The 23682-nt window shown below is 34.7% G+C and overlaps 1 protein-coding gene across 1 annotated transcript in view; it reads right to left on the bottom strand.

Annotated features, from left to right (window-relative positions):
- Positions 1 to 22678, bottom strand: part of LOC148947459 (26S proteasome non-ATPase regulatory subunit 3-like) — a 50333-nt gene extending 27655 nt beyond the window's left edge. The window contains exons 1-4 of the mRNA XM_089095271.1: positions 22493 to 22678; positions 9427 to 9617; positions 1219 to 1369; positions 523 to 643 (exon numbers count right to left, since the gene is read on the bottom strand). Of these exons, the coding sequence (XP_088951397.1) occupies positions 523 to 643; positions 1219 to 1369; positions 9427 to 9617; positions 22493 to 22592 (563 nt within the window). The 5' untranslated portion in view covers positions 22593 to 22678. The remainder of the gene's footprint in view (positions 1 to 522; positions 644 to 1218; positions 1370 to 9426; positions 9618 to 22492) is intronic.
- Positions 22679 to 23682: the final 1004 nt, after the last annotated feature.

Genomic DNA, 23682 nt, shown 5'->3' with positions numbered 1-23682 from the left:
AATCACAATCAAAATGGCTGATGATCATTTAAGTCTGATGATTATTATTGTTAGTATTAATTAATATTATTATATTGATTAATATTATAAGCATAATATCAAACTACAAAGGACAACGACATATTAGAAAAAAGAGCTTATAAAAAGTTCAAATTAAAAGTAGAAAGAAGGCAAAAGATTGAACATATAATTGATTTACTCATGTGTTAATCTAGATCCGGACTAAAATATAACTTAGATTTAATAAGACAAAGAAACCTTCTGGAAATCTGACCATAAAGTCCCATTTCTAAGTTTTTTATATGTTCTTTTTTATGTAAATGCCAATTCTGGAATCAGAAAAAAATAAAACAAGACTTGTATAAGTTCATCAAACTTAGCCAATCGATACATCAGGATCAGTAGCAATATATGCTAAATCCAGCTAAAAAAATATACGAGAACGTACATAATGTTTCGGATTTTGACAGAATTTCACACTATAAGAAATGAAGTTACTAGGATAAAAAATGAAACAACCACCTTCTAACTTTATCCATTCGACCAATCAACTCAAAGCTTCTTTGATAATAGAAATAACATCTAGCAGCCAATGTGTCTAAGCTTCTTCTGTTTTGAGAAATGACCTTTTGCATTAAGGCATCTAAAAAATAAAAGGGAAAAAAATTTATCTAAAAATTTAAACATGGGCTTCAAAGAAGGATGAGCCAAAGAGTGTTGAAAGCGACAAGAGAGTAAAGTAAAAAAAAAATAGCACCATCTATATTTCAATTATCAAGGACAACAAAAATGAGATATGAAGAAATCGATTTTAGTAATTTGTTTAAGGCCCAATATTAAGTAAAATTCTAAAATCGACCAATTAACTTAATAAAAACAGTATTTTTATTTAGGGGTGGAAAACTAGCCTTAGAAATTTGTTGGGTAGTGCTAGGTGGTACCCATCTTGTCGCAGTTGCGCAACTTGAGCTACCCTTCTTGTCAATTTTTTGAACACTTTAGTATTGTCTTAGGGCCAAGAGAAAGACGCAGTCAATAAAAAAGAATAGAAAGTATCCAATAGAAAAAGAAGAAGAATATAAAAAGCATGATAAAAAAAAACAAGCATCCAAACTATTTCAAGTAATTATTCAACAAATTTTCATTATAATGTTTAAAATATTCCTTTAAATAACTATTCAGTCTTGCAATATTTGAAAAGACAAACAAAAAGCCTACCAGATAAATCTGCCGCCTCCTTATGCTTCCCAGTGTCCAAAAGCCTAAGCAGAAGAAGAAGGTGAAAATAGACATCCACTTCAGGTAAAAGGGGCGACGTGGACGACTTGATGCTTCGCATCCTCTGTTGAACCAAATCATCTCCAGGTACCTACAAAAGAAATAGAACATTTTACAGGGAAATTACTGAGTCAAAGAAGCAGGGTTTCACCCTCCCCTGACATTGGTCCAAAGGAGATCCCCCCCTCCAAAAAAGTGGTAGAAAATAAACTTTTTTTTTCTTTTTGCCTCCCCCTCCCCACCTGACTTGGACCAGTTAGCATCTATAAAAGACTATTGTCAACTGTAATAAAAATCAAGAGCGGAATTTTCGTTACACAAGAGAGGAGTCAACAAACGAAAAAAAAAACTTTTAAGGCCCCCATTTTCAGAGTTTCCATGGAGCGTATTACATTTTTTTAAGTCCAGTTTTGCTCAAACTGTGCATTTAAATTTTCTAAAATTCAATTCTCATTACTTATTTTAAACATTTGTTACCAAATAGTTTTACAACAAAATTTTCTTCATCGTTATTTGTAATATTATATATCTTCCTTTGGTTAGGAGGGCTGACATTAAAATCTTAATAGAGAAGGATCCAAAAATTATCCCCTTTTCGTCTGTGCAAACCTATGATTATGCTATGATTAATCAAGCAAAGTATTTTATTTGGGGTTAAGTTTGTGGGCAGGAAAATACTGAGCAAAAAGCTATTGAATAGGACTCCCTCTCTGAAGAAAAAATTGGCATAGTTTAGTCTACGCTTTCAACATAGACTTCCTTTCTAAGCTCATCAAAGTTGTGGTCAACGACCAGAGCTGGTCTTGTACCTTCTTTTAGTGTTCAACAGTTGATTTTGCATCAGGTGAAATGATTTTCTGAAGCATGAAAATCATTTCTAATTCTAGATTGTTGACAAGACAGCTTGTTTTTACATGAAATTTCAAAATTTCAAGTAAAATTTCAAAATTTCAATTTGAATAATCAACTTATCCAAACTCTACGCATCTAACCCTAGAAGACCTCGCCAAAAACGAAGCTCAACCCATAAGGCCCAGCACCCCCGGGGCAACTGTTTAAAGACAACGGTTGGAAACTAGTCTCATCTGCAACTGGGTTATGACCCGTTTACAACCAAAGTGAAACGTGTGTCCGCCAACGGACGCAAGTGGTTGTGGATCAGTTGCGTTTATCTAATTGAACAGTGCAGTGTGGTTAACTATGTTGAGTTCCGACGAGGAAGACTTAATTGATTATGAGTGCTGCAGGTTTCGTAGGGTTCAGAGGGAGTATTGGGTCCATCCCTAGTTGGAAAACAATGTAGTCTCGTTTGTCCTTAGCAGCAATTGAACTGTTTTTCTCTGTCACGTCTTTCCTTGAGTACGCTGGAAGTTTGTAGTTGTACAGCTCTTCGTGCTACTCCACTTCTCCCACGAATTTCACGTTTAATTCCCGGTCTGACATGTTGAGAGCCAAGATAATTCGAAAATATCAACGCGATAGCTCCCGAAAGTGTGTGGGACAACACTCTGCAACGCAACTGTGACCACGGCTGGAGGCTCATACGGAATCGGTTTTAGACTGATTGGAAACCAGTCTCATCTGGATTGCCTCGTGAGTGGGCCACCACTCTACTTCAAGGCCATGGTCACAAAACAGTTGTGTGCGCAATCGGTTAGCAATTCTAGCCTCAAAACAGTTGCACCGTGGGCGCTGGGCCTGACAGTTCGAGCCACAGATATTCAGCGCGATGTAAAACAAAATTCAACCCAAAAAATCGATCCAAAATATCATATTTCAACCACAAAATTCTAGATGCAAACAACCAGTACTCAACTCTTCTGGGGTCAACCTTAGCAGAACTCAACCTAAATAAAGACGACCTTAATTCACTTCACTTATCAGAGATGCTTCATTCTCACTTCATAATAAACACACAAACTGTAGTCAATAGATTTTCTGTGTTGCTTCCAGTTTCATTCATATTTTCTCCACTTTTTCTTATAAATATATAATTAATAAAACTATAAATACAGGACATGATTTTTGTTTCTTTTATAGCATGCAAGTATATTTAAAAAATTATCGATAAATACACTATTTTTTATGCTTTTATTTCTCTAACATTCGACAGATCTTTCATCTATAGCTGTCAAATAAAATCCTAAAAATTCTTAAATTACCCTTTTAATGGCATGAAAATATAGATGGCACTTGATCACCAATATTTGAAATATATATGCTTGAGATAAAACACACAGAAAAGGTTTTCCTGTGGCGGCGCAGTTGGTTTGACCTGAGCTTGGTAATACAGGACCCAGAATCGAATCCGACTGTAGCAATACATTACAAGTCCAACAAAAAGACCTTAGTAGTCAAAAAGCCTCATTAATCCCATACAATACAATAGGCTACAATACACTCAAGGAAGATTGCAGTGTTGCAGCGCATGACACAGAAATATAGATAATGTCTCATCGTAAACTATTAAAATACAAATGCTTGAGATTAAAACACAAGGAAAATTATTCTGCGGTGGGGCAGTCAGTTTGATCTCAGTTTGGTAATATGGGACCCAGAGTTCAAATTTTGATGTAGAAACACGTTACAGGGCTGATGCCCTGTAACGTGAGTTTTTTCTTTCCAATTTTCAGGTTTTCTAAGAACAATTAATTTGAAGGGCCTAAAATATGGCCACGAAAGTGTTTCTCTTACTTTTCTTATTTATCCCTACCTGTCTCTACCTTTTCCTTCTTTTAGAGCTTAGAAGATTGTATAGATGACAGGTCTATACCTGTTTTTGAAAATGCAATTCCTGTTACTTCAGAGAGATTTTAAACCATTTCAAGACTTTTTTTCTTAATTGAAGAAGTAGACTTTCAAATGTTTAAAACATTATAAATCAGTATAAAGCAAAGACATGAGGCTCAAAACACTATCCTGACGAATCAGTTGAGCAATACATTACACAGTAAAGGACCTGTTTAAAATGGGATAACTAATTACACTGCATGCATAATACACCCCTTGACACTGTACCAAAACAAACAGCCTATTTTTGTTAGCTCTCAGAATTTAAACAGCTAAGCTAAATTAATTTAGCTTTCTCTACTTTCGGTTTTCAGCAAAATTTTGGAAAAACTTTGCAAATAGTCAATTACAAAAATATTTATTTGATAGTAAGATTTTACACACGTCTCAATATGGTTTTATAAAAGGAAAGTCAACTGAACTGGCAATTCATGAGCTTTTACTAAATATTAATGATTCACTAGATGATGGTCAACACGCGCTGGCGATTTTTCTTGATGTCGCCAAGGCGCTTGACACCGTAAATCATTCGTTGCTTCTTTTTAAACTCAAGTCTTATGGGTTTTCAACACAAGCTGTTAAATTTTTTGCATTTTACCTTTCTAGGAGACAACTAGATTGTGTTGATAAATCTCGAGATCTCCATTCCGAAACTTTTCCGATTAATTACGGAGTGCCTCAGGGCTCTGTCCTTGGGCCTATTCTATTCCTTCCTTTTATAAATGATTTGCCAGAAGTTTTGCCTCTTTGTAAAATTATAATGTTTGCTGATGATGTAGTAATTTTTGCTCCTCACTGGGACCTATCAGTTCTTTTCCAGAACCTCGAAAGTACGTTACTAACTGTATCTGATTGGTATTCACGGAATTTACTAGCTCTAAATGAAAAAAAAAATCCAATATATGTTATTTTCGCGAACTGGATCTGTAGTGTCAGAAAGCTTCTCTCTTTTCTTGAATGGTCTTGCATTAAAACGGGTAGATCAGTTCAAATATCTTGGGATTATTTCAGATGAAAATTTGTCGTTTCAAAAATATGTAAAAACACTGTCGTTAAAGACTTCCCGAAATATTGGCTTACTAACTCGTCTTCGTCATTTCTTTCCTAAAGCTATTCTAAAATCTATTTATTATTCTTTCGTCCACCCATATTTTCTCTATTGCATTTCGGTTTGGGCATCTACCTTTTCGTCTGTTTTCAAATCTCTCCAAATACTTCAGAATAAAGCAATGAGGATTCTTTTTAATGTTGATTGCAGATCTTCAGTTAGACACCTATATGGGACTTCAGGAATTTTCCCTTTGGACCAACTTCATTTAATTTCTATCTCTAGTATTTGTCACGATTATCAATGTAGTAATTTACCTGTAAATTTCTCCGGCATTTTTCCAACTAATTCTCAATTTCAGGCATGTGCGCTGTTTTGTGACATTTATTTATGTATGTGTTATAAATAAAAATATTCTACTCTACTCTAAATTCCATGTGGATTAGTGAGGGCTTAAGAGAGCAAAGGTCAATTGTGTTCCATTTGATGCATTTTGCCCCAAAGTACTATCCTAGGCCCCCTCCTTTTTTTGGTCATCATTAACAGCCTGGTTAAAGATTTTTGATGATGACCATAAATAAAAAAAAATCTAAATTTTTTTTAATGACCAAAATGACCTTTCAAAAAAAATCCAAATTCAAAAAATCCAAAAAAATCCAAATTTGTTTCTAATGACCAAAATGACCTTTCAACAACTCAAAGTTTCATTTTATAACACAAAGACTGTAAAAGATCATCTAAGACCAATTCCCTTGTAAGGAGGAGGACTGGAGATAGGTTGACTACTTCAAAATACCTTCCCAGTGGATCTTTGACGCTTTGGATTCATTCCTGAGAATTTCAATCACCCTCCTCAGCTATTTTCCAAGAGAGATAAAAGCCCCGAATCTACAATTTTAATGGGCTATGTTGTGATGCAAGTATTATTTCCCTCTTTTACTATTAAAGTTTTAGTCGAATCTTGACAATCACACTTTTAAGCAAGAGAATATACAATATAAAATGTGGTTTGATCCTAATGTCCTTAATTTGCACTTTGGAGTAAATTAAGATCCATCTCGATCTGGTAATTTCTCCATACTTGATGATGTGAATGATTAAACATCAAACGCATCCCACTGGTTCTTCCAGGGAATCCCATTCCATTCGACATCCAATAGCTTCTTGAAAACTCTATAATTGGGTGCTGAGACTGTTGTATTTGAGAGACTATTCCAGTGGTTTACTACACGGCAGAAGAAAAACTGTTGTCGGTGTCGAGTTTTAATATATGGCTTGAACAGCTTCTTCAAATGTCCCCTCCTTTCAGTGTCAATATTTTGAGAAATTGACAAATAAATTGGGGGGGTTTCTTGTGAAGTAAGCTTATATGTCATAAGCATTTCAGCTCTTTGTCGTCAGTAAGCCAGTGCAGATAATTTCAGCTCCTTTAAACGTTCATCTTAAGGCTTGTCTCTCATCTTAGATGCTGCCTTTGTGGTTCTCCTTTGTACCCCTTCCAGAAGCTGTATGTCACCCGAATATCCTGGTGATGCTATGCACATTCCAAAATCAAGCACTGGTCTGACAAGGGCCTTGCACAACCTCACAAAAATACAGGGAGATCTACTGGATATAGTTATCTTAAAGAGTGCTAGGACAAAGTTTGCATGAGACACAGTCTTCTTGCAGTTCGAATGGAATTTATAGAGGTTGTCGATGATGATTCCAAGATCCCTTTCTTCATCCACACTTTGCAGCTCTTGAATGTTGTTTACAGCTGGATTGACCATAGTATCCTAGAAACCTGGGTTGGACTTGTCAAAATGAATATCATCACTTTTGTCAGTATTGAAGTCAATGTGCCATGTTGTTTCTCGGTTTCGAATATCGTCGAAATCTACTTGTAGTGACTCATGGTTGACTGGACCAAACAACTTTGAGTCGTCATAATAGAGAGTGAGCAAATTTTTAGTTAATTCAGCTGAAAACATCATTTATATAGATATTGAATAGGGTGGTTCCTCAGACACTACCCTGCAAGACACCACTGGTGACTCTACATCTCTCAGCGAGGATTGATTCTCCTTCGTTAGTAAAAAGCCTCACTCTTTGTGATCTATCTGTAAGAAAAGCTGAGATCCAGCCCACAAGATCTCCATTAATTCCACATGAGATAAGTCGTTTGTTCAAGTGTGGATGTGGAACTTTGTCAATAGCTTTTGCAAGGTCAAGCAACAAGACATCCAGAGGTCAGCCCTAATCATTCAGGTCTGTTATAACATCGTAAGTCTCCAGCAAATTGGTTTCTACAGACTTTCCTGGTTGAAAACCATGTTGGCTGGGCGATAGTATCCCATTAAGTTTGAGCTGCTTCATGACTGAGTCGTTTAGCATTCTGTCAAGGATTTTAGCAACAGTAGAAGTTATACTTCTGGGACGACAGTTTCCTGCACTGGCTTTATTTCCCTTTTTGAACAAAGCGGTGACAAATACTGTTTCCCAATCTGCTGGCACTTCCTTGGTACATTAGGAGGCTTGAATGATTGGGAAAGTGGCTTGGCGATGTCTTTTAGAAGACGTCGATGTAACCTATCTGGCCCAACTGATTTGTTAACATCTAGCAGCTTAAGTTATTTGAGGATATTTGAACTATCAATCTCAATGGGCTCCATGTGTAATGGTGGATTTGTGTAGGTTCAACAATAGGTAGGTCTGTATCTGATGTACTACTAAAAACAGACAGAAACTGGCGGTTCAATTTATCTGCAATTTGTTTTACATCTGTTAGTTCGGCTCCTGAAGAAGTTAATTTAGATATTGATAGCCGACCAGGACTTTTACATGACACATATTGCCAAAATTTCTTTTAGTTATCCTTGCATTCTTTAGCTAGTGTGGCTTCATGGTTCTGGTAAAGTTTTCTGGTTAAATTTCTCAACTTATCTCTTGCTCTTTTGAACTTGCTTTGTATTTTTTCAAGGATCTCTTTTTATTGAGCTGCTGCTTAATTACCTTGGTATGTATAGAGGAGTCTTGGATTCTACGTAAAGTTAGCTTGAAATTTTCCCATTGCTCCTCTACTGATCCCTGTAAAATTTCACTTCAGTTCACCCTTTTCAGTTCTTTCCTGATAGAATTATAATCTGCGAAGACCCTTTTAATAAATCTATTAGTCACAATCTGTACACAGAGCTGTATTTCAACAGCTATGTGGTCACTCTTAACAATGGGGGGCAAGTGCTCAATATATTCCAAAAGGTCTTGTTATTAAGGAAAATAAGGTCTAATAGGGTTGGGTTCTGGAAGATTCTATATCTATTTGGTTGATCAACAGCGTGATGTAGGGAGAGGTCATATATACAACCAAGGAACGGTTGTTGTGTTGCACCATCTTCAAGATAACCAGATCCCTCTTTCCAATTAATGAAAATTATAAAGTCCCCAGCGATTAGCAAATTACCTTTATGTGATGCACTGATTGTTCGAAAATGATCTGTTTTGGCTTGTTCTGTAACAGTTTTAGATGGGGCTGAGGGCTTCTATAAGTACAAGCAATTGTATTTATAAGCACCTGGAAATACCAGGGTCAAGTGGAACCTTTAGATCAAAGCAGACCAACTCAACATAATCATTAATAGGGGGAGTATCTACCACTTTAACATCATATTCTGCTCTAGATATTGCCAATACACTGCTTCTGCAATTACTTGAACTCAAGTTTGATATTACCTGGTATCCAGGAATAGAGATATGACTATCCTCCAATCGAACATTACTATTCTTGAGACTCACCCTTGTTAACATAACCAAATCGTATCCCTTATTTGTTACAAGGCTTTTTACTTCCTCAATCTTATTGAACTTTTTACTTTCCTCAATATATAGAAACAAAAGGTTAGGATATTTCCTACTGCAGATGAAGTAGGATATCCTGCAATGAATTGCAGGAGGCAGAAAAAAGGTTTACCTTTTTTGGCAAACCAGCTAGGGTAAAAACAGAACAGAAGATTATCCCCAAAATGAATGGGAAGAGGTTAAAGAAAAGATTAAAAGAAGCAAGAATTTCCTTGGGGGAAAAATATTTGAGTTCTAAATATTGGGCTGTAGGGGTCATATTTCAGGCATAAATAGCAAGACTGCATCCAAGATTTTGTTTGGAGGGGGGGGGGTGAGGGGGGACAAAAAAACTTGAAAAAACGCATCAAAAACTTGTTTATATATCTTTTTCATATTTTTTCATGATTTGGGCAAAATTTTGGGGGTGGTGGAATTAAACTTACTAGCCCTCTTGGATACAGTCTTGATGAATAAGCAATAAAACCACAAACCTGTTCTAGGTAAGATAGTAGAAAATCCCTGTCTTTGACTGAATGTGTATAAAAGCCATGGATAATCCTTTTCAGAATGGTGTTTGTCAAAATTTTTCTAGTTGTCGGGAGGCTTCTAAGAACGCGGTGGAGGAATCGAGGTTCTTTAGCCTGTATTGACTTCTCAATCTGTCTAGCATGTTCTCTAATCTCTAGAAAAAATTAATTATGGTGTTACAAAGGTAATACCTCTCATGGCCCTTATGAGACGCAATCTAGTATTTTTTAATTCAACTAAGTTCAAAACCCCTTCATCTAAAACTTAAGCTAATAAATATTAATCTTAAAAAATAAAGTTTTGACTACAAAAATTACTACTACAATACCTATAAACTTAACCAATACGTCTTCCTAAAAACACTTGGATAGATCCTTTAAACCAAATACCAAGCGCCTTTTAATTTAAGCCAAGGATCTTAAACCAAAGATCTTATTTTAATAAATAGCAAATGTTAGAAAAAATCACATTTGAAAAGCATAGGTAAAATAAATTTCCTGAAAACAGAAAGTACAATAATGGAAACGTTAATAACTTTGAGTTATATCACACACAATTTGACTACACAGTTGACTACACAATCATCAAAAATACTGGACATTTTTGATAGGAAAGACACATGAAGATTCCTCAAAACAATTCTTTTTAGAAGTGTAACATTAGAAATTAGCCTCCTTCTGTTCCTTCAAGCGTTCTGATTGATAGTGAAATTGTAAAGGGTGAGCTAAGAGCTCAAGGTTACTTCTTATCTTGTTGTTATCAGCAAAACTACAGCCTCTTCTGTAAGTCCTTCTTCTTCCTCAAACGATTTCAGATCGTATCTTGGACCACCTTGTCTTAAACTAATGGCTTTGGCACCTATCTCTGTAGTTGGAATAGTCAGAACTGTCATGGGTTTGAGGGGCTGTTCATCTTCTGGCCCAGACTATATTTCTACTAAGATTGATAAGTTCATTCTTGCTGTCATAATTTCTGCTCTTGCAAGACTTTTCAATCTTTCCTATGAAAATGGTGTCTTCGCAAGTGCTTTAAGCGTGTTTGTTATTAAAGCAGTTCATTATCCTTTTTAAACTTTAACAGAATGATCCTGCAAGTTATAGTCCTATCTTATCAGTGTTTAGTAACATTTTTGAAAAGGCTTTACTTTCATTTATATGGACTTTGTCTTAAGGAGCAAAGCAAAGGGAACAGGGGACCATGGAATCAAATGGGGAAGTAAAACTTTCCTGGACTTCGGTTATGCTTATAATTTAAGCATCCTAGATGAAGTGTGAGCAGCAAAATGAATGAACTTTTAGACCTTTTGTGAGTTCAAGGTGCAAGATTAGGTTTGAAAATTATTGTTCAGAAGGCTAATTCACAAAGACTAGGAATAAATGAAGATGAAAAGGCAGTATATAGAACCATAATATTTATGCATTTGTATGATCTGTTTTAGTTAGTGCCCCAAAGAAGAGGGTCATAAATCTGCCCCTTTGTGCATTCTGATGTATTTGCTTATTTCCATAATGTATTTAGCCTATGGAATTTATTTGTTATTTATGCTACCAGCCAATACCCAGGGATCCAATTCTTGTTTATTGTCTTTTTGCATATTGTTGTTTATTGTTTACTTCTAACAAGACAAGCCTATAGCTTGCTCTGTTTTTGCTTAAAATACAAAATGAATAAAATAAAATGTGACATTTTGGTAATAAAAAGATCAATCAAGTGGACAGCTTCACTTACCTAGGTAGTATTATTAGAAAAGATCGTGGATGCAGTGAAGATATTAAAAGAAGAAAAGCCAAAGCCCAGGATATTTTTTTACAGTTGAAAAAAGTTTAGAAGAATAGGAAGATAGCCTAAGTCTGCAAACCAAGATTAAAACATTGGAAGCTACAATGATGACAGTGGTCAAGTATGGTTCTGAAGCATGGGTGCTCTGAAAAACGGAGGAAGATTTGCAAGATGCTTTCCAGAGAAAATACCTATGGATTGTTTTGGGTACCCAGCTGACAGACTGTATTTCAAATGTGTGGTTCAATCCTGATTTTTATGGCTATAATGAGACAAAGGTTGAGATGTCTAGGGCAAATTCTGTTGATGAAGAATGACATATTACAAAAGATTGTCCTTTTTGTCCAACCATCAAGGTCTTAATGAAAAGCAGGCTGTCCTTGGTTGGGATGGGAAATGGGAACATCCTGGGAGGGTGTAAAAAGCAAGGCTTTTAACAGATTAGGATGGAGGAGGAGTGAGCAAAGCTGTGTTGGCCTCAGGTGGCTTGGTGCTGTGGCAAGTTGTTAAGAGTATAAATAATAGTATGCTTTCTTGACTCCTTGATTTTCTTGATTCTAAAAATCTTTTTCATGATTTTCAGTTTGCTTTTAAGGTAAGACACTCAACTGAGCATGCATGTGCAACTTTTTTGAATTATTCACATACAGCTCATGACTCTGGTCTGATACATGCTGTTCAAAAACACACAAGATTCTTCTTTGAATACTATCCCATATTGTCATACAAGGAAGTAATTATTCTTGGTTTCTATCATATTTATCTGGTCAAGTCATTTTGTTTGATCTGCTTTTTTCTAACCCATTTGAAGTAGAACGTGGCATTCCACAAGGATCTGTAATGGGCTGATTTTCTTTTTAATGTATGCTAATGACCTCATAAATGCAGTTAAAAGTCTAAAACCTACCACTTGCTGTTGTCTCCAACATCTGTCACTAATTGTGGAGGAGCTTGTCCTTCTCAGATACACTTATTACTTTTGCTGATGACAGTATTCTTGGCACAGCTAGTAAAGATGAGTCTGATCTCTGTTGAAAGATGATTGCCCTTTTTGAAAGAATTATTCAGTGGTTTGATACTAATCACCTTGTCTTAAATGTTGGAAACTTGTGTATTCTCATTTTCTCAAGAGTCCTAGGTATCTTGCTTGATGAAAATCATTCCTTCAAGCATCATATTGACCTGATGAAAATGAAAATCCAGAAGTCTTGGGATCCTTAGAAAAATCAAACAAATATTTCCAGGGTCAAAACTTAGTATCCTGTTCTATAGCCTGGTTCAGTCTCGTGTTTCACACTGTTTAATTATTTGGATGTCAACTTTTCCCTTGTCACTGAGGCCATTTTAAAAATTTTATGATGAAGCAAGGACAAATTTATTGATAAAATAAATGAACACAAGGAACTACTTATATTTCAATATTATGTTTCCTGTAGATGAGGTTGACCACAACAGATTTACCCAAGTTTCATTTGCCTAATTCAGCTACTTCCAAGATAGCAAGAAGCCCGTTAACTAGAACTACACAGCAAGATTTTTCATAGGATTTTCAATGCTCAACACCACCTTATCTTCCCTGATATGAAATTAAAGGTAATGTTTGTGTACAGCAAAGGTCTAAATATTTAGAGGTTGGCCATTTCTGAAGGAAAAATTCAAAACAGGTAAGACTGGTCCTATTAGATTTATACTCACATAGTCACTTTCCTTGTGACCCCCCCCCCCCTCCCTGATGTTCCCAGTTATAGCCCAAGCACTTTATAAAGACTATTTATAAAAAATAAAGGAAAGGCAACACTAAAAGAAACTTTTATTTTACAAATGCAGCAAATTTCTTGTAATTAGATTACATATTTTAATGTTATTGTTAGCCTATATATTTTTATAAATAATTCCAGATGTTTTTTACCCAATAAGTAATATTCTAGTTGAAAAGCTTCTTCTCATTTTGGAAAATAGCTGAGTTATTACCTTAAATTACCTTACATCACGCTTGCTAGCGATAGGATGAATCCTATGTCTAGGATTCACACAGGTTAAAGCAGTCCTTTTAGATTTATACTCACATAGTCACTTTCCTTGTGATCCCCCCCTTACTTTCCCAGTTATAGCCCAAGCAGTTTATAAAAACTAAAAGGGAACACTAAAAGAAAGAAACTCTTATTTTACAAATACAGCAAATTTCTTTTAATTAGATTACATATTTTGTGCTATTGTTATAAATTTTAAAAATAATTCCAGACGTTTTTTACCTAATAAGTAATATTCTAGGTAAGGGGTTGCTGATCTTTTAGAACTTGGTGACTCAATGGTTTGTTCAGGTATACCACTAGCCTATTAAACTTTTGTACGCCTCCCCATTAGATTTTTCAGATTGAGCGCTGCAAAAACTGTTGTGCAGCTCCCTGCACAACAGAGAAACTGCACAAAATGCACAAGAAGTGAAACTATGTACAAGTTTTGACTGCCAAATTAAAGTTCCATCTGAATTGGAGAGACAGGAGCTTTTTTATACTATTTTGCCACTCTGAATCATAAGATCTGTCTCACCATTTACTAGCCAAGCTTGAATCGCTTCATAAAGTTTTGTCCTTTTAGGTCTGCTTTGGATGTCATTTCTGAACAGAATTCTTTCAGTTTCTCTTGTTTCATCTGACTTATGGAGAATTGTTTCTTTGTTGCAAGCTTCACAACAGAGAAAATGATGGGTGAGTTATGTGAAAAAAATTTCAGGAATGAATGAATCTAGGGGCTAAAATAATCCCTAGGAAGGTGTTTTCAAGCTACCGTCTCCACTCTTTCCTTATTTCTATAGCATTCTGAATTGTAAGGGAGATCATTTTTTACAGAATTATGAGTAGCTTTTTAGTCAAACTTAGTCTAACCTACAAACTAAAAAAGCCAACACTCTTCCAGCATTGTTTCCTGTTGTTAGTAATAGTATAAGAACCAGGGATCAGTGACTCAAACTTATAAAAAAAAAGTCTATTTTAACCAGAGTCTGCATTCAATTCTTTTCCTGTAGAGTTGTAGGCTAAACAATTCTCTGAAGACATAAAATGCATTCAAACTGCTTAAGCTCCCAGGGTGAAATCCATAAAAGATAAAAACAAATATTTATTTGGTAATTTGTCAACTGAAACACTATAGGCAACTAGGCAAATAACAACAATAATCACATGTACTCCACTGTAAACATGGCTTAGTTACAAACGCTGAAGATGTTTCACATTTTACAATTACTGTCTCTTTTTGTTCTCTGCATCTAACTTCACACGTTTTTTTTTCCATTTTTGAAAATATTGAATTTTTTCCTTATATGCAACACTGCTTCGCCACAGTAATCCTGCATTTTCCAGGGTTGGCTTATCCAACAACTAATCCAGACCATTTCAAGTAGCAATCCTACTTACTTCTGAAATCCTTTATGTCTTATAAAATGCTAAGGACAATTAACTGAGATTGTCAGATAAGAAATGATAGATTTCTCAAACATGCTAATAGTTACTGTTGACATTTTTGAACTAAGATTGGATGTTCAGTGGTCCCTGGCGGAGTGAAAACTAAACTGGAAAGCTGTTGATCAACACAACTGAATCTGGTCACTACAGTACTGAAAAAACTGATCAATTATTAGTATAACAAGCTAACTTGGGATGCTGCCTAACGTTGATGAAGATTAGACCCCAAGCAAGATTCTCTAAAGGAGGTTCAACACCACCTTATCTTGCTGGTCAATGCAACTTAAGGTAATTATCAACTCTAAAGCTTCACAACAACAAAATCCTTAAATTGCTTCAAGCTGTAATTAATTAATTACAGCTCGATTAATTCAGGATCAATTAGAAGATCACAGGGATATGATCAAAATTTTACCTCTTTTTAGTCTTTTTCTCATTAATCCAGCTTTCAAAATACATTTCCTATTATTTCACCAGGATTTAAAGCCAAATAACTGTTTTTACTTCATTTACAAAATAGGCTAAGCATAGACTTTTCAAATCCTTAAAAAACTATTAATCAGGATTGAGCAAAGGTATGAACACAGTACAGATATCTAGAAAGCAAAATCATCTCCTATCTCAGCCCTTAGACAAAGCCAGATCACAATGCAGCTTCTCTGGAGAACATCTAAACCAAGAGAATAATAAGCAACATTAGATTTTTTCATGGGTAGGCATGCATGTGGCATCAGTATTCACAGCCTGGAAAACAGGAAAAGAAAAAAGCCAAATTGAGCATCAAAGGGATAAGGAAGAATGCTATATGTTGAAGAGATAAACAAGAAAAAGGAAAATAATTGGTATGGCTGTAATAATGCAACATTGATTTGAGAATGGAAAGGAAAACAAAAAATAAATTTATAAGGATAATCAAGGTAAAATTAAGTTTTATTTTAACAATGCCATATGTGATGACATTTGATTAGGAAGTTTTGCACTTTACATTGATATTTCAGTTCCATAGTTTTATCAATTTTTTCTCAAAAGGGAGTTATGTGTTTGGCATGAATGCAGACTTGCAGCTAAATTAAATTTAGTCACTTCCTTTATTTACTTGTGTTTATTGATATTGGTTTAATTTTTATTGTCTGTAGTACTAACAAGCTTATTAAGGAGATCAATTTAAAAAACTTTTCCCACAAAATAAATTTTTCAAAGAAAAGTAAAGAACTCCATTAAACAAAAAATTAGTAAAAATAAAATCAAATAATCTACCAAGCGTGAAACTACCAAAAATCAGCATCAATAAATAAATGAAAACCAAAGATAACAGAAATTACAATAAATAACCAAGTCAAACTCAAAACGAGAAGAAATTAAAATAATTTGGGTGCAAAACCCCTATACCTTCCCAAGGCCAGAACAAAATTTGCACTTTACTGAAAAAATATGAATGTTTTTACTTTTATAACTTTAATAAATCAAAATACATAAACATTTTGATTACTAAATATCAGTATATGTATATTAAAATGACAATGCACATTAATTTGTATCTTTTCAGTAAAGTGAAAATTTTGTTCTGGCGTTGGGGGGGGGGGCTAGTTTCCCTCCAATCAGTTTCAAATATTAAAAAGGGCACTAGCCCTTTGAATTTCCAATCGAATGAGCCTTTTTTGAAGTTTCTATGACAACACCTTCTATAAAAACCCTATATGTCCCCGAGGCATAACTTAAAACCCTTGCCCTGAGGGTTGTGGGGGAGTGTCCTTCTCAAAAACATATTGCCTGTCTGGAAATCAACTATGCTGAACAAAATGGCTATACCCCTTCCATATGAAGTGCCCTGCTCTAAAGGAAAATAATAATACAGGGTACATTGTGCCAACATTGTTCTTATATGCCCTCAGGGCATAACTTAAAACCCTTACCCTGAGGGTCGTGGGGGAGTGTCCTCCTCAAAAATATATTTTCTATCTGGAAATCAACTATGCTGAAAAAAATGGCTATCTCAAAATTTTCAGTGGATGTGTTTGGAGGACTGTTGGGCATGGGGGGGACTAGTTGCCCTCCAATCACTTTCGACTATTAAAAAGGGCACTAGTCACTTCAATTTCCAAGTGAATGAGCCCTTTTTTAAGTTTCTACGACAACTCCTTTGATACGAAGTGCCCGGGTATGGAGAAAAAAAAAAAAAACACTTAGTGCCAACATTATTCTTTACTTAGGCAGCCCTAGCACGCTGCCTATGATAATCAAACACTAGTTTTTAAAAATTTAGCCTCTTTGCTGAAAAAAAGAGATAATCAAATATTGAAACTTCTAAAACTAAAATAATTACTTGCTAGTTTATTTTCCTTGGTTGGGATTTCTATTGATTTCACAATTCTAAAAATTCACTACATAATATGCACATGTGCACAAAAAAATCAAATAAATTGTTCAAGGGAGAAGTTGAAATGCAAAATGACAGTGCTGGCTCTACAGGTGGATAAGACAAAGATATTCAAAAGTAGAAAGAGGGGCATTATAAAATTATGTAACTACTACTCAAAGTCTAAATGAGGACAATTTTCTTAGAAGGCAGCTAAAACAAGAACTGAATGTAAAGAACCAAAAAAAGAGGAAAAAACTCAACCTCCTCCCTTTCTCCAAAAGAGAAAATCCTAGTAATGTGCATGACTCAAATTGTTGGTTTTGGCATATGCAAAACTCTTTTTACTTGATATTAAAGCTAAATAGTTAAGCTACAGCTTAATTATTAATTAAGCTATGGCAAATTATGCTGTAGTGTGCAAATATACAAGCAAGGCCATTGGTGGATCTAGTGAGGGGTGATACCTCCCCCCTCCCTCTTGCTCCAAGCATGCCCTGGAACAATTTTAAATAATATTACATAATTCTGAAACATTCCAAGTTTTATACCAAACTTGCACATAACCTAAAACTGGAAAGATGATGAAAAGAATTGTGAGGGTTAACTTAATGAGTAAAAAAATTTTCTCTGAGGAGAAGTTTTACGTAATTTGCAAGTTTGTGGTGGAATATTTACAACAATAATAACAACAAGCAGTACTTTATATTCTTCTTATAATACAAATACAATTCTTTTGATGTCCTTCAATTTTCCAAAAACTCACTAAGAATTTCCCAACAAACAGTTCTTAACAAATATTTGGTGTTTTCTTGGTTAGGGCTATTCCACCAGTTACTAGAAGAAAAACAAAGGTCCTACATCAAATTTCAGAGGCCATTGTTACAGCCCAATAAAAAAGAGTATAAAAAAGAAAAATTCAAGGAATATTTTTACTTGCCAAGAACAAAACGTTTTGATGCTCCACAGTGCAATATTACTATCTAAAACCACAGATTATTGTGAAACCTAATAGATAATCTGTGCTAAGACTACTAGGCTGTTGCACCTTTTTGGTAAAACATTTTGTGGCAAATTTTGAACAGCCCTGCCACTTTGCAGATCCCTCTCCCACTATTTACGAAATTCTGGCTATTTTCCTGTTGCAGCATTGATCAGAAGTTAGCACTGGAAATTTCTGTATTTGGTAAAATTTAATTCATACCCCCCTTTTAGAGATCCTGGATGGGCCACTCAGTCAAGCCATAAGACATACCTGTGAGATGGGACAATAGCAAACCACTTTGCTGATTCACCCCCTTTCTTTCTGCTTTTGCAATCATAAATAATACAGGTTTGCACCATTTTTCAATTGAGCAACTGAGAAATATACAATGAATTGCTTAAACAGAGGAAATGGGGGAGATTTTATATACATCAAGACTTTTGGTGACAGATATTTTTAGTATCATTTTACTGTCTTGATATCTGTACTGTGGGTATGAGGCTCCAAACCTTTACTTTCTGGTGTATCCAAGAAGTATATCCATTTTTTCAGGGTCTCACTTCTGTATTACACTATAAAGATTGCCATATAAAAGGTCACCAAAGATAAGTACCTTTTAGAGGGGAAAGGGTATTCAGGTGGATGCTTCAAAATACTTTCCTAGGATATAATTGAGGCTCTGAAATCATTTCATGACAATTTCATTCCCCTTTCTGAACTATATTTTTTAAAATTGCAATCAACAAAAGGATTAAATTGCATCAAGTAGAGAATTCTGTTTGGTATAGGTCTAGATTAGCAGCTATTGAGAATGAAGATGTTAAGAAAACAATTCTTACTTCATAAAATACATAGTAATTGTGGCTAACACAACTTGCATGCAGCTGTGTAATACTTTACCCCCTCCCCCTAGTGTACAAATATTTAGCCAAAATTAGATATTTCCTATGTATTCTCCTAATGCATCTCATTTTTTTTCAACCAGTGTATCTGTCAATTGAATCAACTGTGATGAGACAAGAATTGGAGAAATAAGAGTGATGGGTGGCAGAATAAAATGGAAATACATAATTTGGACTATATATTTGCACATTTGGGGGGTCATGGTTAGTGTTGGGAGATATTAGATATTGATAGCAATATATTGATATATTGCACCAAATATCAATATTGAATATCAAAACCTAAATATTGATATCAAAAACAATATTATTCTAGCTTTTTCTGGCATCTACCACTGAATGTCCAGCAGAAAATATCCAACATAGAAAATTTTTCTGCAAATGGCCAAGAAGAAGAATAATCTATTCAATCCACTGACTCATATATGCTGATACAGCATGCACAGCTGTATCCATAAGTTGACAAAGGCCTGTTCTCAAACTACATTTCCTGTGGGTGGACTCTCAATTGTTGGTGAGAACCTACAAAAGCCATGGCTACATAAAATATCTTCTAAAATTATAGGCCTTGCTCAGATCACACTCCAGGTCAGGTCACAATCTTGCCCAGGTCATGATCACCAAATACATAAACTCACATTTCTAGAAACTGTGTATTACCTATGACAAACATCTCCAAGTTGAGAGTAAAATAGCAAGAGACATGAATTGGGCCTTACTGGAATCCATATCAACAGATGCAAATACTTTCATAGTCCTTGTGATTCAGCCACTGCAGAATCAAGCCAGTTTGTGGGAAGCACATGACGGAGTTTCAGCAGTCAATGCAAAGTAAGCTTCACCAGCAGCTGCATCTTTCATGGCTCTCCAGATTTTCAGTAGAGAGTCTTTAGTTCCAAGAAAAACTGATCCACTCAAGTCGTGGAAGTTATGTAATATGGGTCTCAGAAATAGCTACATAAACTTGTATTAAATTAGTGCCCATGCCTGCCACCAATGTCCTTTTTGAAAGTGAATTCCAAGCCCAATCAGTTAATCAAATACTTTGCGTTAACAAAGGAGCAACTTAGCACAAGAAAAACCAAAACTCTAAAACACAAAATTTTGATAATAATAGATACATCAAATGAATTGGTTTTTTATGCCAACTCCAGATACATAAAATTTGTTTTGTAGATACATAAAGTTTCATGTACCCATCAAGGTTTAATTTTAAAATATCTACAAAATAAACATAAATAGAGGGTAAACACCAGAGACACAATGTCAAATGACCTTGTGTCTCCCAGAAAACCCAGAAAAATCAAAAGCTACAAGCCTGATAAAATTTGTATGAAAATTTATATAGAAATTGTTTTTAGACAGAGTGGAAATGCCCCTAAAGAGTCAAAGCATCTCAATAAAAATCACACCATCAGGTCCCTACAGAATGAACTAGGTACTCACATATTTATAGGCTATTTTTAGTGTGTTTTCCTTTCAATTGGTCAAAAACTAAATATTCACCCATGCTGGGGTGTAATTGCAAAAGCAAAAATCTGGCCTGACAGTATTGATTTCTATGTGATTCCTTCCCTAAACCTAAGATAGGCTACAATTAGCCTTAATCTATTTAACAAGGCCTAGTAAATTAATCAAAATACAAAATAATTTACTAATTACTTCTAATTTGGGTAAATTTTTGTTTTTCATATTATAGACTTATGAATAAAGTAAATATACCAATCAATGCCTTTTTTATGCTCTTTCCAAATATAATAATCTTTTTGTCAGAAATGAATTTAACCCCCACCCCTATATATACCAATTCAGGGTATATATTTGCACATTAGAGGGGGAGAGTTTAAAATTACCTCTCATTTAAATCAGAAATAAAATTTCCCCCCACCCCCCCTAATGTGCAAATATATACCCTGAATTGGTATATATAGGGGTGGGGCTAAAATCACTCCCAACAAAATTATTATTATATTTGGAAAGTGCATAAAAAAAGGCATCAAGTGGTATGATTACTTTATTCACAAATCAATAATATGAATAACAAAAAATTTACCCTAATTTGCTTAGGCTAAAACTTGTCAAATTATATAGAAACACTTTAAATTTTGGTAAAATTCTATACAGGCTAGCCTACTTTTTGCTATCTTGGAAAGGGGATAGGTTGGGAAAACAAAACTTTCAGCTATAAATCCAGGGCCAGAAGCATGTTCTGAGAAGTAATTGCCAAGCTACTATTTTAACCCTTTTCTGACTTCTAAGTCTTAGATATTTGCCTAGGCTACTGGAATTTTGAGAAAACAACATTAGGCCCTATAACTTAAATTTTAGATTTCAGTTTCTTTTTCTCTGGTTTTAGTTTTTGAAATACAATTACTGTTTTTTGAGAAAGTATTTTATGCTATATCAATGAGTACTGTTCTATTAGCTGGGAGCCACACAAGATAGATGATAAAAGAAACTAGTCAAACAGGTTGTTTCAACAGAAAATTGAATTGCACAGTGGTTTCTCACTACATTTAGGCTACAATATTTACCCTTTAGTTTTTGGGGTTTAGGGGGAAAAAAAGGTACCTAGCCATGGGTGTAGGGAGGGGGGGGCAGCTTCCCCCTAGACCTTCAAATTTACATTAGATATGGCTGAAAAGGCAGATGGTTTGGAAAAAGCAGTTGATAAAACTACATCACACTATTAACTACCCCCCCCCCTAGGCAATATGCTGCCTACGCCCATGTACCTAGCTTAGGTTAGATTAGGTTACATATTTAATATATGCTATGCTTTACCCCAATCCCCTTAATCTGCAAATATATAGCCAAAATTTGTTTCTAAACTATTATATTTTCATCCTATTTTGTTTTATTTCATTAGGCCTAGCATTAACCAAACTTCACTTCTTGCATGGCACCCAGCTAATACAATTACCAGAAATAAACAATTTATTTCTTGATTTAGTAGCCTAAATGTATTTGCAGATCTTTGAAACTTCATAAAGTGGGATTGAGCAACATTGCAGAGCTGAAAATACTGACCATGTATTTCATTTGAGCAGGTGATCTGTTTTGCAAGTTTTTACAGTTTTTTAAGATAGGCCTAATACAAAGATTTTAAGGTAAATTTTTTGTTACTCATATTATTGACTTATGAATAAATGATTATGATATGAATAGCCTAATGATTATTATATTTGGAAAGAGCATAAAAAGGCACCAAGCAGTAGGCCTATGTTTACTTTATTTGTAAGTCAATAATATGAATAATGAAAAATTTACCAAGTTTAAAAGGTCGTCAAAGTTAATTGTCCTCTAAAGGGAGGAGTGGAGGTAAGAACTTCAAAATAGGCCTACCTTTCAGAGACACCCTGTAGTCTGTTGATTCATCCCTTAAAGATCTTATTTAACTGAGCCCTTTTTCAAGATAGTAAAACTAGCTCGTCTAGAATTTTATCATAAATTTATCACACAGATATACTTTGGCATAAACTAGGGAATGACTAGGCTATGTTATCTGAAATCACTTCAAAAAGAACAGACTAGAAAGGGAAATACCTTCAACATGTATGAGTTCAACATCTTTTTTTATTTCTGCTTGAATTTCATCCCCTTTGCCTTCTGGCATTTCTACATCTGTGCTAACAATTTCAGACATTTTCTAATTTTTGAATGACTGGCAATTTTTTGACAATATCTTCTGTTTCTTTATAAAGTGTGTCCAAACGATTTTGGCTGCTACCTGATCTAACTCAGTAATTGGCTAAATAAGAGGGAAAAGCAATATTTTGGCTTATCTCAATAAGGTAGTGTTTAAACAATTTCTGCATAGTATTTTGGCTCACATAATAAAGTTTAAGGATTTGCTATATGGTACATTGTTGAACTGTACCATATTTGGCACTCCTTCCAGTGCAATCTTTTCTCTCAACGTCACTTGAATTTGCCCGTCTTTTAGTAGTAGATTAATTAATTTCTTTCAAAACGATTGGGTGTATGGTAAAATTAACCGGCTTTTTCAAAGTCTTTAAAACGTTATAAAGACTTCATAGGTACCAACCATATTGTTATATACTTTTTATAAAGTGTGTGATACACTTATTAGTCAATGTAAAATCATTGCCAAGCAAATGGTTGAAAATTTTGTTTGTCTTACCATGGAATAATAGGAGGTTTCTTAATAAAAAAAAAACAAATTGGCAAAAAATTATTAATTCGATCAAAAATTTAGGCAAAGACATTCAAAAAGGATTATTTTTTAATTTTTTTTTTAATTGTTTTTTTTAATTGTTTTTTTTACCTGTTTTTTTTAAATTGAAATTCATACCCCACCACTAAAGGCTAATTGTTTTTAGTACGTAAAATAGTATATACCACACGATCTTGTATTTATGGATGTGTCTCTCGAACTACTGGCAAAATAAAAACAGCAAATCTATTCAGCTTTTGGACAAAGCTGTTTTTTTTTGAATGTTTAGTAGCTCTGAAGAGGAAGACAAAGTAATAAAAAAAAAATGAAGACACCTAGATCATTAATCGAAGTTTTGAAAATGGTTTTACTTGCTGACATGCTTACCTTAACATCATCTACCCTCATAAGAAGTGCAACGTAATCCTGCTGACCAAGGTTGCAGCTAAAGTCTGAGAGGAGACTCCCTCTTTTCCAAATTTTAAAGGTGTTGACGTGCAGTTCTGACACCTTGCAATTTAGCTTATGTTTTAGCTGAATTTAGCTTTTGTATCAGCAT

This window comes from Artemia sp. Qi Xiang Cuo, chromosome 10, assembly GCF_049724085.1.
Source record: "Artemia sp. Qi Xiang Cuo chromosome 10, ASM4972408v1, whole genome shotgun sequence".
Classification (NCBI taxonomy): Eukaryota; Metazoa; Arthropoda; class Branchiopoda; order Anostraca; family Artemiidae; genus Artemia; species Artemia sp. Qi Xiang Cuo.
Note: the sequence above shows the minus strand (reverse complement) of the source record. Positions and strands in the feature narration are given on the sequence as shown.